Source organism: Lipotes vexillifer, unplaced genomic scaffold, assembly GCF_000442215.2.
Source record: "Lipotes vexillifer unplaced genomic scaffold, Lipotes_vexillifer_v1.1 scaffold49, whole genome shotgun sequence".
Taxonomy (NCBI): domain Eukaryota; kingdom Metazoa; phylum Chordata; class Mammalia; order Artiodactyla; family Lipotidae; genus Lipotes; species Lipotes vexillifer.
Genome location: NW_006790551.1, coordinates 3,381,311 through 3,396,463, shown reverse-complemented (window position 1 = coordinate 3,396,463; position 15,153 = coordinate 3,381,311). Strand labels below are relative to the sequence as shown.

The 15,153-nt window shown below is 39.7% G+C and overlaps 1 protein-coding gene across 2 annotated transcripts in view; it reads right to left on the bottom strand.

Moving 5' to 3' along the window:
- Nucleotides 1-4,713: 4,713 nt before the first annotated feature.
- The window catches only part of DAPP1 (dual adaptor of phosphotyrosine and 3-phosphoinositides 1), a 59,511-nt gene continuing 49,071 nt past the window's right edge, over nt 4,714-15,153 (bottom strand). Inside the window, exons 5-9 of one of the 2 annotated variants that reach the window (XM_007463799.1) lie at nt 11,662-11,709; nt 10,226-10,288; nt 8,667-8,752; nt 6,115-6,202; nt 4,714-4,782 (exon numbers count right to left, since the gene is read on the bottom strand). In XM_007463799.1, the coding sequence (XP_007463861.1) occupies nt 4,714-4,782; nt 6,115-6,202; nt 8,667-8,752; nt 10,226-10,288; nt 11,662-11,709 (354 nt within the window). Of the gene's footprint in view, nt 4,783-5,937; nt 6,203-8,666; nt 8,753-10,225; nt 10,289-11,661; nt 11,710-15,153 lie in introns of those variants that run through there. The other variant, XM_007463798.1, reaches the window with a different exon arrangement.

Below are 15,153 nucleotides of genomic sequence, written 5' to 3'. Positions count from 1 at the left end.
TTTAAAGGATAGTGTAAAACTACATCAGGTGCACAACTAGACAGATCAGTAGAACAGAATAACCCAGAAACAGACTTTAGTACATACATATGAGGAGTTAAAACATTATAAAGATGACATCATAAGTCAATTGGGAAAGGTTTATTAAAAAATTAGCACAGGGCTTCCCTGGTGGCGCAGTGGTTGAGAGTCCGCCTGCTGATGCAGGGGACACGGGTTTGCGCCCCGGTCCGGGAAGGTCCCCACATGCCGCGGAGCGGCTGGGCCCGTGAGCCATGGCCGCTGAGCCTGCGCGTCTGGAGCCTGTGCTCTGCAATAGGAGAGACCACAACAGTGAGAGGCCCACGTACCGCAAAAAAAAAAAAAAAAAAAATTAGCACAGGCATTCTTTATGCCCTACTGATGGAAGTGTGAATTGTTAACATCCTTCTAAATAGGACAACTTGGCAATCTCTACCAAACTCAAGTGCACATAACCTTTCACCTAGTGTATTAGGATTCTCCAGAGAAAGAGAACCCAAAGACACAAAATATTTAATTTGGGCACCCCATGTTGAGTCAAATTGACACAAAAGCCCACAATTCCACTTCTAGATATTCATGTTACCGATGCATATGGATGTGTGAAAAGTATATACTTATAGTCATTGCAATTTAGTAACATTAAAGGATTGGCAACAAGTATCCATCATAGATGAGGTGACCTGTTTTTTTTTTTTTTTTTTGGTAACAATGCCAGTTTATACCTGCTGTTCTTGGTGTAATAGTGCTCCTTTCAACTCTGAAGGGTCCCACCTTAGATAGATTATATGTTCACCCTAATCATAGAGGGTTGGTTAAAGAAATTTCTACATTTTCCCAGTGGAAAAAAGAATGAAGATGACCTTGGGTACTGAGATGGAATGATCTCCAAAACATAATGTTCAGAAGAAAAAGCATGGTGTGAAACTGTGTGCTATGCTACAACTTATGTATAGGAAGAAAAAATATAGATGTATGTTCATATTTGCTTGTGTATGATAGGTATCTCTGAAGATGCACAGAACGTGGTAACGTGAGTAGCCTCTGTGGAGTGGAACTAGGTATTTGGGGGACAGGGTTCCCAGGAGTGACCCTTTTCACTGTAAACTTTATTGAGTTGTTAACTATCCAAAAGTGATAAAATTAACTAAATAAAATATTTCAGCAAACAACAAAGTTTATAATAAAATGGTGATGAGGTATTTGGGAAAGAAAGTTGTATCACTTGGGGTTCACCAAAAAACAACCAGTAGGATATATACATGAATTAGACTTAATTCAAGGGACTGGTTACCTGATTTTGGAAATTGGCAAGCCCCAAATCTGCAGGGCAGGCCAGAAGCCTGGAAAATCTTGGGCAGGAGCTGAGGCTACAGTCTACAGGGAGAATTTCTTCCCCATGGAAACCCCAGTTTTGCTCTTGAGGCCTTTCAACTGCTTGAATGAGCCCCACCCATGTTATGGAGCATAACCTCTTTTATATAAATTCAGGGGATTGTAGATGTTTAAGCACATCTATGAAATACCTTCATAGCAGCATCAGGATGAATTCTTTCTCAAGAAGGCTCTTGCTTTATTTTACGTGGCTGTCCACTAGCCAGACCTACTTGAAATGTCCACAGACTGGGCTGTTCTGTTTGTTAGTACAAAATAAGTTACAGAAGTTGAGGGTTAAGGGTTTAAAAAACAGCAGACATACTATGTCTATTGAATTTGATTTAAAAACTGGGATTGTGATAGTTGTATTTTTATTTCAGTGTTCTAATAACTTACTGGATTTTACAAATTCCCAGTCTGTGATAGAAAATAAATTTTAAAAGAAAATAAATCTGGCCCTTTTCCACAGATAATTTCAGAAGCTCTGCTCAACGTCATGCCCAGACAGCCTGAATCGTGGTGAGCAGAGTGTAGGCTCAACGTGGCTGAGAAGACTTTGGCAAAACTACAAGTTTGCTGCAGTTGACCTGAAGTAGCAGTAGAGGAGGGAAGTAGAATTTATATTCACCCTGTAATAATTCTCTTGCTCTCTGCCTGAAACAGGGACTCAGTATAACTCCCTGACCTGCACCCCGAGCGTGAGTGAGAGGGAAGGACCAAAGAGCCCAGTCTCCCGAGTGCCCTGGGCTGGAAGAGAGGCCTGTGGCCTGCTGAGTGTCCTCCTGTCCAGTGGCCCAGGAATAGGGACGGGTTTCCCTCCGAGGCAGTAACAGCCATCTTACCGTTGAGCGGGGCGCTCCCCTGGTCCAGAGGCAGCAGTGCTTCTGCGGGGCAAGATTTTCCCGGGGTTGGGGGGATTCTGAGAATAACTGCTAATCCTTCGGCTGTGTCTTGTGGTACTTTATGATGAGCACATACAGTTAGCGACAGAACTTGACACAGACAGCTATTCTCCCAAACAACCCCACTCCGATTTGGCACGAATCATCCTCCTTCGTCCTAGGGCCCTTCCCTGAGATCTCTTGGGGTGAAATGATCACTTTTTAGGGCTGCCGAGAGCAGGTAAAGCATCTGGGGTAGTACTAATTGCATGGTATATGTTAGATCGCCCTTTTCATGTCAAAACCCTCCAAAAAATGGCTTTATCCCAGCTGAAGCCCACTCCATCATATAGCTTTGTGTGCCTCACTTGCAGTATTTATCGTATTTACTTCTATATGTCGTCGTGGATGTATTTCTTATCTTTTCCATATTCAACTGAAAACTCCTTGAGGACGGGGACTATTTCTTCAACTCTGAATCTTGCAATCCTTTGTAGCTCATAGTCTAACCAAAGTGGGCTCTTCATTGCTATTTATGATATTAATTGGTTATATTTCTTTTAAATTACAGTTATTAAAAACACTTTAATAGCAAAATATTACAGGCACAGCAAAATCATGCTGTTTTTAATAAACATAACCAAAGAATGTAAATAAACATATTTTACAAAAAATAAAAACAATGTTACCTACACAACACCCTTGGATCGAAGAAAACAAAACTGTACGTCTCAGTGAAGATTTATGTCTAACTCCTTACTTTGCAAACTTGACACAATACTTTTTTTTTTTTTTTTTTTTTTGCGGGACGCGGGCCCCTCACTGTTGTGGCCTCTCCCGTTGCGGAGCACAGGCTCCGGATGCACAGGCTCAGCGGCCATGGCTCACGGGCCCAGCCGCTCCGCGGCATGTGGGATCTTCCCGGACCGGGGCACGAACCCGTGTCCCCTGCATTGGCAGGTGGACTCTCAACCGCTGCGCCACCAGGGCAGCCTGACAAAATACATTTTAACTTGACATTTGCTTTATTCCGTATGATACAAACATTACAAAATACATAAAAACCTTGTTGAAACATACAAAAATTTAATGTAATTTCTGAGTCCTAGATGTTTAAATAACAGAAGAAGCGTATTCAACAAGGTAGCCCTTTGGACTGCAAGAGCAGCGTCATATCATAGCTTTGCTCCACAACCTTTTTGTTTGGGCTCTTCCTCCACTTTTGTCTCCCTTCAAACTTCAGTCTAAAAAAGCAGTATTAATAAAGATAATAGAAGGGGTTAAAAATCTGTTTAGGAGCTCTGGATGCCAGTATCTCATCCCCCTATTTCAATCCCCTTGTTCTGGCTTGAAAATGCTGTGTAACAAACACAACATTACCCTTTGCATGTGGATTTAGTGTTACTCCCTCAATAGACAAAAGAAGTTGCTCTTGAATAAGGCGTAGGGTGCTCCGTGCAGTGCAAGGTACATCTTTCTTCTCTTGGGCAAATACCTCCCTCTCACTCTGGGGAAGGGATTGTTATAACACACTCTACTTGGAAAGTTTCAGTCTGTTTGAGAAGTGTTGGATGAAGATAACTTAGTGCTTACAAGTGCTCTATTATTGTTATAATATCATGATAATTATTATTAAACTACAAGTTACTACTTTATCACTCTTCCTCAATTTATGTTTTCTCACTCTTTAAAGCATTTCCCCCAAAACGACTAAAAGAGATGCTTTTTTAAGATTGTACCTTCCATTATCCTTACCATCTTACCCAATAGCCCATAGGAGATTTAGTTCTCACAGGTTTATCATTAGAGGGGAAGAAAGGACCTGGTAGATATCTGAGCCTTTTACAAAGAGAAAATAAATACTACAAACATTTTCCATTTTAGTTTTGGAAATTGTTTTGTTTTTTGTATAAAGGGGGAAAAAAGTAAAAACAACACTGCTCCTCTGCCCCAATCTTGGACATTTGCTATCCCAATACACTTTCTGAAAAGCAGTCTAAACCTCGGGCTACATATATAGCTGTTTCCTTCCTGGATAATAGCACAACGTGGAAGTCAGATGAGTTGACCCAGGTGCAGAGTGGGACTTTGGGTGACTAATGTCAACCAGCTTGGGGACAACAATGAGGGAAAACAAAAACCGTCTCCCATCGCGTGTTCTAAGATCGAGCACGCCTGGTCACAGTGGTTCAGCCGTCTCCATCAGAACGAAGAGCCTTCGGTATTCTCAGGGACATGGCAGGATCTTGAAGGGCAGCAGTTTTCTGTGAGTCAGCAAATGTGGTGTCTTCTGAGAGGTCCAAATCCGCATCTGCTTTTGATTTGTTTCTACAGAAAAATCTTAGCTTTCATCTGAGACCTGCTGTGGATCACAACATCAGGAACATTCCACCCTGCTCCTGGGTCAGGGCATCCCTCATCGAGGAAGGTCTGTCTATTTAAAGATGAATGACCGAGATCGGATTGTGCCTTCCCCTTGATGAAGCTGTTTTCTTATTTGAGACTGCAAGAAAGCACACCCACGTGTAGTTATTATTGAGCAACTTTAAGATAACAAACTTTGGCTTTTAACAAATATTAAATAAGAAATGCTGACTAGTAAGAAAACCGTGCAACTACAAGTTAATTATCACGTCCCCTCCTCCCCAAGTTTTATTCTGGTTTTCTGTATTTTTCTCAGGAGACTATACGGTAAAGTGGTTGCTAAAACATGCACAAATTGGGAACTGGCCTAATACTTTTAGTAATCCATAAAATGCAATACTATTCAACGAATCAAAATGAAAATATAGATCTAAATTTATTGATTTGGAAAGATGTTCATGATATATTGTTAAGTGGAGTTAGCAAGTAAAGAACACTGCAGAATGATGAAATTTTGTTTTTAATATTTATTTGCAGAGGGAGAAGTCTGAAAGGATGTGCATTTGATATATTTTTACTTTAAATTTTCTGTAGTGATTTTGTCACTTGCATAATTACAAAATAGAAGAAATAAAAAATGATGCATATTTGAGCAAAAGCTTCAGATGGCAGAGTATTTCCCCATTGAATATCAAATACATTGGAACTGTCTCAGAATGAGTGGTATATTGCTTTGGATCTCAAACTGAAAAGATAACCAAAAGCAAAAATCCCAGTATTTAGAAAGGAATATTCAATAAGATTGTATATATCAGCTAATTTCATTTTAAAAATTAGGAATAATTGTCTATAGTTGAAAACATGAAGGGTTTCAAGATGGTATTTATAGGAAATTTGAGAAAGCTTTAAGGACAAGTTCTTGGCTAACAACTCACTAATTTGCAAACACACAAAAAATGCATGAGACTAGTAAATTCTTATAAGCCCTTTGTCTTCCTCCTGGGAGGTACATAGAAAACATAAATTAACACACCTTTGGTCCTTGACTGGCACAAAGTAACGCTTACACTGGACATTAAGCTAAGTCTCTCTGGCAAGCCTCCTCCTCTGACAAAATAAAAGGATTTTCTACTATAGAAATATGTCTGCTTTCCTCTGTCTGGCCTCTGGTCCCACATGTTCTCCTCCAGGCAAATGTGGACCAGCCCACACACTTAAAGGAAGCCTGATAGACACCAGGGTGCGGGGCTAGGCTCTGGGCCTGAGACCCCAGTGCATCTTCGTTCTTTTTCTTTTACTCCTTTCTCCATCCCTTCCACATCCCAGAAGAATGAACAGACTCTTTCATAAGTCTACAAGTAGACCTCCCGTCCGTTCTCGGGGGTTGTCTGACTCTTTCAATAGAAATATGTTTGAAATCATCAACATGTGATTTCTGAGTACTAGGTATCCAGAGACATGAATGACTCACCAACTTCCAGCGTAATATCTTGATCCACTCGTCAGCTTCTACTCCTGTCTTTGCACAGAGATAAAATGTCCTGAATGGAAATACTAAGCTGATAAGACAAAAGAAAGAATTCAAGACACTCCAGATAGTTGGTGGAACATCTATTAGTTGAGCACTAATTAGAGTATTCCAAGGGGAAAAAGAATTGACAAAGAACCTAGGTGAGAACTTGAGGAGTTGGTATATATGGAGCTAGTCCTGCCAGCAAATGCAGAAATGTTGAGGCTGCAGATTCATATTAGTATTACAGGCCAGATTTGTATTTTCTAATGAGAGCCCAAAGAAAAAAAACAGGTCCAGGTCACCCCCAGATCACTTTATTGTTCATGTCTTAGACTGAATACACATATGTGTTTATTCAGCTGATCTGTTAAATGACTCAGAACTTGTGCTGAGAACTTGTTCAAAGAACAAGCAAGACAGATAAGAGAGTTTGTTGAAGGAGCTCATTTGTGTTAGCTGACTCAGTGAGGATGACACTGCCCTCTGTGGATGAAGGCAGTTTTAACTTTTCAGGGCAGGAAAAAGAGACAATAAATCTCTTCAACTATTTATTTTGCCCACTTCTGGCCATGAGTTAATCTTTGCTGAAGGGAAGACAAACTTGCCTACTGGCATGAAAGACTGTTCTAGGAATAGAGTTAACTCCTCCTTTGTCTCTTTGGCTATAGAGTCAAAATCGTCAGACTTATATCTCGCCCACACCTCCTGTCCTTACAGTTGAGATGCCAAACACTAAAAATCTTTTTGTCCTTTTTGTGAAAAAGGAAAAAAAAAGCCTTGGACTTCCCTGGTGGCGCAGTGGTTAAGAATCCACCTGCCAGTGCAGGGGACACCGGTTTGATCCTTGGTAGGGGAAGATCCCACATGCCGCGGAGCAACTAAGCCCATGCGTCACAACTACTGAGCCTGCGCTCTAGAGCCCGTGAGCTATAACTACTGAGCCTGCGAGCCACAACTACTGAGCCTACGTGCCACAGCTACTGAAGCCCGAGCACCTAGAGCCTGTGCCCCGCAAGAGAAGCCACCGCTGTGAGAAACCCGCGCACCACAACAAAGAGCAGCCTCCGCTCGACGCAACTAGAGAACAGCCCGCGCGCAGCAACAAAGACCCAATGCAGCCAAAAATAAAAAATTAATTAAAAAAAAAAGCCTTAAAGTGAAATCAGAAGGGTTTCTATATCCTAAAACCAAAGCAGCACATCTGGTTATACCAGTAATTAATGTTGAATAGACAAGAGGTAAGTCCCTGTGTATAAAAGGTAAACCCTGACGTGAGGTCCGGTTGGGCAGTGAGTTAGAGAGAGGGGGAGCTGGGGGGAAGGTGTGATATTGTGTACAGAACCAGTGGCTGGAATTGTCATTGTTTGGTCCTCCCTGGGAGAGACATGATTAATTGCCTGTTAATACAGATAATTTTTCCTCTCTTCTTGCCAACAGAACCCCAGGTGATAAATTATAATTAGTCGGAACCACTTATGATCGAACTATACTGTTTTCTAGCTTCCTCTGCTGCTGGTGATGGCCATGGGACTCAGTCTTGGCCAATGAGATGAGGAACAATCCGATAGAAGAGTTTCTGGGAAAATGTCTGCTTTCTTGATACAAAGGGCAGACCTGGCTAATACCATGCCAGCATCTTTCTTTATGGCTTACATGAAGATGTGAGGCCTACAGTTAGAGTAGCTCTCTTGGACCCTGAAGCAGTAAGCATGAGGAAAAGACCAAGAGAATTATAGAGACATTGGACCTGACCTTGTCAAGGTAGCTGCCTATCTCCCAATTGCTTGTTATATGAGAAATATAACCCCCTGTTAATTCATATGGTACCTTTATGTGAATTTTAAAAAGATTTCCATTATTGGTTAATACTATACAATCATTAATTAATAATAGTTAATGTTAATTTTCTTAGGTGTGACAATGTTATTGTAGTTCTATAGGTGATTTTTTTTTCTTAGGAGATGCAAATTTAAGTATTCAGGGATAAAGTGCCATGATGTCTGCAACTTACTTTCAACTAGTTCAGGGTGAGAAATGAGACACTCTTTTCTCAAGATACTTTACTTCTCCCAGTTAGAAAATTGTCATGATATACTGATTGTGACAGAACAAAACACTTTTGTGCCATCTGCCAGAATTGTCATCATTATACAGATCACTCATTGTTGGAGTCAACAAGGTTGTAATTGAAATTGAATAAAACACCTCAAAGGAATAAAAGCTGTCTAAGATGTGAATGGCATCCTACTTGTGCAGTGCATCATACTTGTGCAGTGTACAACCTAAACAATTATACAGGAGATTTTCCTACTTGTTTAAGTCACTTTAAATGTGGTATTATGTCACACTCGGCTGAAGGCACTTCTGACATACATGCCGCGTGTGACAGTTAAACCCACTTGCCTAGGATCAGAACATTTGTACGCATTAAGACATACAATTTTTTATTCTTCTGCTAAACTGTCTGGCAAGAAGACTTTTAAAAACATTTACTTTATAAAACAACTTACCAAAAACAGTTCACCCTTTCCTGTGAATAATCAAATTGTACAGCCGAACATTCTGTTAAATCTAGGCTCCGAATTGGTTCTGGTGACTTAAAAAAATAAAATAAAATGGCAAATTGTATCATAAGAACACACATACAAATCTGTACATCACTTGTTCCCCTAACAAGTCTCCACTATGAGCAACTGTCAACTTTCCTTCCACTACGGGGACTGATTATAGAAAACCTTCCTAAGGGAAGTCAAATGCTCATCTGGGGATTGGCTTTTCATGAAACTGGACATTAGGAAGAGATTTTATTTGTCAATTTAAATTTGGTGGAGATGGATTTTTAACACGTGGAAGGGAGTCATATTTGTCTCCCATGTTTTTAAACATCCACTTACTCAGAAATTTTGTGTAGGAGAGATGAGAAGAGATGAAATAATTTTAATTCATCAAATTTAATTAAACAAATTTAAAATAATTTTAAATTTGTTTAATGAAATCGGCGTGAGAAATTGGACATATTTTTAATAAAGGGGGACACTGCTGCAAGAGACAGTTAATACTGTGGCAAGAGAACAATTCCATTGCCTTAGACGGAGGGAATGATGTCCTCAGTGAGCTAGAGGTTAGCCAGCCTGAGAGAGCCGTGTCTGGGATACACATCTCGTCTTTGCAAAAGAACACTGCTCATATCAGGAATCAAGAATTCACATCTCCAATCGTTTATAGGATGTTTCAGGTGCTCATAAGAAAATTTCAGGGATTTTGAAGGCAGACATTTCATCTACAGGGCTCTTTTTTTTTTTTTTTTTAACATCTTTATTGGAGTATAATTGCTTTACAGTGTTGTGTTATTTTCTGCTGTATAACAAAGTGAATCAGCTATACATATACATTTATCCCCATTTCTCCTCCCTCTTGCATCCCACCCTCCCTATCCCAGCCCTCTAGGTGGACACAAAGCACCAAGCCTGTGCTATGCGGCTGCTTCCCACTAGCTATCTATTTTACATTTGGTAGTGTATATATAAGTCCATGCCACTCTCTCACTTCGTCCCAGCTTACCCTTCCCCCTCCCCGTGTCCTCAAGTCCATTCTCTACATCTGCCTCTTTATTCCTGTCCTGCCCCTAGGTTCTTCAGAACCACTTTTTTCTTTTTACATTCCATATACGTGTGTTAGCATACGGTATTTGTTTTTCTCTCTCTGACTTACTTCACTCTGTATGACAGACTCTAGGTCCATCCACCTCACTACAAATAACTGAATTTCATTTCTTTCTATGGCTGAGTAATATTCCATTGTGTATATGTGCCACATCTACTTTATCCATTCATCTGTCGATGGACACTTAGGTTGCTTCCATGTCCTGGCTATTGTAAATAGAGCTGCAATGAACATTGTGGTACATGACTCTTTTTGAATTATGGTTTTCTCGGGGTATATGCCCAGCAGTGGGATTGCTGGGTCATATGGTAGCTCTATCTGTAGTTTTTTAAGGAACCTCTGTAGTGTTCTCCATAGTGGTACAGGGTTCATTTTTAAAGGGAAAATATATGACAATGTTTCTTACCATCTGGTCTTTGAAGTATTTCAGTTCATTTCTGTGCAAAGTGAACCACCTCGTTTTCCAGGTCTGAAAAAAAAAAATTAAAACATGTAGGTTTTGAATACAGGACCACGATATTTGAACTAGATAATTTCCGTTTGTTGTAAAAATACCTAAAAGATTAGATACAATAAAATATTCTTGCGGTGTTGTTTCTGAGGGAAAATCTTTCAAAATAAAACTTAAAATTTTAAAGTTTCAAAAATTAAAATGATTCCATGCATTAAGCTCACAACGAAGGCAAAGATATCAACATTTTTAAACAAGAAGAAATAACCTGTCATAAACATTCAAGGTGATTTACAACAAACCGCTGAAATTTCCATCTGAGTAAGACTTAATAATCTTAATAAAACTCCATAATAAAAATAGATATCATTGTTCAGCACCTACTGAGGGCTACATACTATCCTTGGAGGTTTATATACATTATAGCCAGTCCCCATACATTGCCAAATATTGGGTTGGCCAAAAAGTTCGTTCGGGGTTTTCTACTAGCCTATGGAAAAGCCCAAACGAACTTTTTGGCCAACCCAATATTATTATTCTTGTTTTACAAATAAGCAGATTGAGGTGTAGGAAGCTCAAGCACATGCTATTCTAAACCTTGCCTAAGAATTCCATGACATTGGTGGAAAAACAGCTGCCTCTTTCTTATGTACTAACAGAACACTAATGATGTTGGGTGGCAATGTTCCCGGTTAAAAGAAGTAACTGGATTTAAACATAATGCTATGAACATGAATACTTCCTCTCCTTAGGGAGCATCCAGTCCAGTAGGGACACAAATAACTAAATACTTAGGTTAAATTCAAGCAGGCCAATATCCTTGAGAGGTTAAGTGTCCTGACTCTTAAAATGGGAAAGAACAGACACATTCCATGAAGGTCTTCTTGGCACGTGAAAATGGAATAGAGTAACTTTAAAGGTACAATCACATAAATAGAGGATACCCCCCCAACTAGTAAAGTCCTAAATTTTGTTTTCTTTGGGATTTCATAATATAGCTACATGCATGTCAGTGACGGGTCTTTTGGGGTCTACTGTTAGGTAAACATTTCATCCACTTTTGACTTCTTTTTTGTCAAAAAATCTTAAAAGCCCAAGATATGTGCTAGAGTTAACGCTACGTTCATCCTCAGTCATTGCATCAAAAGGATTATATGTTTTCTTGGGTATTAAATGTAGGCTATTCTCATACATTTGTCTTTGCCAAAGAATAGTCAAGTCATTTTCCAGAATTTTGACTAATATTGGCCATAAAGATGAACTCTGGAAACAAGTAAATATTATAACTGGGTCAAAATAAGTAGGTTCTGCTTTTTAAAAAGTCAAAATGAGGGTTGAGCCCCCATGGCGTGCTCTCTTTCTTTGTGGCTGGCAGCAATGTGCTTCCTTACCTTGACGAGCCCCCCCTGTTTGGTGAGGTAACCTTCTTTGGTGCCCAGCTGAAAAAAGAATGAAACAAGTGAAGCCCAGAGCTATCACAACTTATTTTTGTTTTTCTATTTCTGTCCTATTTTAAAATGAAACACAAGTTTGCCTTTGATCTTTAAGTAATTGCCTCTCAGTTTTCATCTAGGTACTTGAAAATCCTCCCTGTGTTGTGAGAGACTGTTTTCAGACCAAATCATCTGGTGTGATTCTGTAGCAACAGGCAACAATGGACAGATTCTCCTCTAACACGAGTTCGCAGTTTGCAAACAATCAGCCACATTATACCACTCATAAAAGTCGGCATTGGGCAAAGTGTGTGTGTGCATCCCAGCTGCTTGCATTGTTGGTGGGGTGTTATGCACATAAATACGTCCACACACACTGACATGGGGCCAGTATCTGAGAAACTCTGGATTAAGAAGGATTTTAATCCTTCAAAGAAGGATTTCTGTACTTCCTGGAGTCTGTTTTATGCTAATATGCTTCATGAATTGTAAAGAAGGAACATTAGAAATAGCATTTTCAACATTTATTTTATCATGTAATTCTCCTTTAAACCCCCTTTTATTTTTTTGCAGACAGCCTCTTGAGACCTATAGTCCATGGAACAGATTTTCATGAGTGCAGATTTATTTACACTGGATTCATCCAAAAGGGATTTGAAGTGAGAATGAGTCATTCCTTTTAACTCACTCATCATTAATTCCAGAGTAACAACATTACACACTTAGCTGGCACCTACAAAATGTAAGGAATGGTGGGGAACAGTGTGAATAGAAATTTGCATAAAACCAGGACCCTCAGATGAAAAATATTCTAAGTTCATACATTTCCAAAGAAATTAAATTCCTGGTAAGATGTTATGTTCTAATATAATGTCATAATATATCTTATATTAGTAAGAAAAAAATGAATAAAAACTGGGAAATGACTTGTTGATGTCAATGTTTTTTTCCTGGGAGTTTCTAGAGTATGTTTCCCTGAGGTGAATTCTTCCTACCAAATAAAAAGAGGAACAACAAAGAGAGTGAAAACTAGAAATAATATATGACCACTTCCTCTACAGTTCTATGGCATTTAAGTAAGGATGAACTTCCCAGGCGTTCATTTAAATAATGCTAAATAATATTGGTGAATTTGATATCAAATAATCAGCTTGATTTATTTTGACACTAAAAAAAAATTGAACTGACTGAATTGAGTTTGGGTATTCTATTATGGAAATAGAAAAAATTAACATTTTGGATTGTTGAGTCTGCAGAGGCAAAATAATTAAGGGTAAATTGTTTCATAGAAGACTCTGATAGAATTATTTACTAAAATCTTACTAAGGGATATGCTATTCACTCCATCTTACCTCCATCCAAACAATATATTATAAGTCTAGTATCTTTCTAAGGTTTTAATAGATAAATAGAAGTTTGCAGAGAAAGAAGCTGAGAATACCAACTTTATTCAGGGCCTCAGGAGGTAAGAAAGGAAACAACTATACAGCAGATTTATGTTTTTAAAAATATATGATCTGTAATAAGAAAGATGTTTATAATAGCCCCAAATTGGAAACAACCTAAATATTTAAAAAATAAAGTATTAGCCTGCCTACCCTCCTTTCTACCTGCCTCCCTACCTGCCTTAAGTTTAGTCCAAAACCATCAGGTGGGATGAAGCAATGCAGGCATCAGTGTGAGTGTGTGCAGGGCACTGGTGCACCTTAGCACAGGGTGGAATCAAATCAGGGAACAGAGGGCATCTGTGGGGACAATGGCGGGGGTGGCAGCTCGGTGCCAGGCGTTGAAGCCTGGCAGGGCGAGGAGGGCTTCCACCCCAGAGGCGAGGAGGTGCCAGCCAGGGCACAGTTTCAGAGCCAAGTCAGGCTATGTGGGCATCTGCGGTAGGGGAGGGAGTGAAAGTAGACAGGCAGTGGGGTTCCTGCCTGGCTGCAATTGGAGATTGATTACATTTGATCAACGAATAAGTGAATGTATTGAAGATAATGGAATCCATGTTCCTCACTATGGGGAAAGAGACAGCTATGAAAAGCGAAGAAATTAAAATAAGCCTTGTGGGGCTTCCCTGGTGGCGCAGTGGTTGAGCGTCCGCCTGCCGATGCAGGGGACGCAGGTTCGTGCCCCGGTCCGGGAAGATCCCATATGCCGCGGAGCGGCTAGGCCCGTGAGCCATGGCCGCTGGGCCTGCGCGTCCGGAGCCTGTGCTCCACAATGGGAGAGGCTACAACAGTGAGAGGCCCGTGTACCGCAAAAAAAAAAAAAAGCCTTGTGGAACTGGAGTAGGATTGGAGGTATGGGTGCAAACCCATGGATAAGATGATAGATAGATAGAAATTTAGATAGATAGAACTAGAAAGAAATACAGACAGCAATATAGGTAAGTGTACATATGTATAGACATACATATTTTCCCCAGCTCTGTTCTCAGAGTGGGCTGGGAGAGTGACATTCTGCTAATAATGCAATTGTAGCAACCAGATCTGGATTCCTAAAGTACTACTCTCCAGAAATAGCTAATTGTAGAGCTGGATACAAGAAAAGTACAAGATAAGCCTGGAACACTTTGCTGTACCAGAAATTAAGAAAATTCTCAAAGAATTATGAGGTTGCATGGATACAAAAAGTCACGTGGAAATAGCTCTTACTGGCCAAAACTGGGGAAATTTGAGGGATGAAAATAAATAATAACAGTCATGATTAGAACCCATGATATAAAAATAATTGGATAAATTCAAAGAATAAAAAGCTTTTCTTTTCAGTAGAATGACAATCAATAAATGTAAAAGAAATAAGACAACCACAGAATCACCACTTGGCAACAATCACAGTAATAATTAAAGCAGCCAAGAAACATCAATGGATGATAAAATTGGTGGATTAAAGTTTAAGGAGAAACAGGATACCTACTTAGTCTCAAATAATCTCCCCCCAAAATATTTATTAATGACAAAGGGAATAAGGTGACTTCAGAGTGAAGAAACCTGGCAGACACCGATTAATCAAGTCATCAAACACACTGGAATAAGACAAATTGAAATCGTGTTCCACTTGACAGGATGCAGTGAGACGTGCAGAGCATCACTTTTGTGGTATTTCTACCCAAAAATGCAAAACCCGAATCTAATCACAAGGTTACAGCTGATAAGTTAAAGTTGGGGAACAGTTCTCAAAATAATTAGCCTTTAATATTCAGAAGTGTCAAAGTCACAATATCAAGGAAAAACTAAGGAAGCGTTCCAGAATGAAGAATACTCAAGAGGCAGGACAAATAAAAGCAACTTGTGATCTTGGATTGGATCCTTTTGCTCTAAAGGGCCTTACTGGGAAAACTGGTGATGCCTAAATGAGATCTGTGGATGGGACCATGGTGCTGTATCAATGTTAATTTCCTCATTTGAATGGCTCCGTGTGGTCATGAGGCAAATGTCCTTGTGTGTAGGGAATACA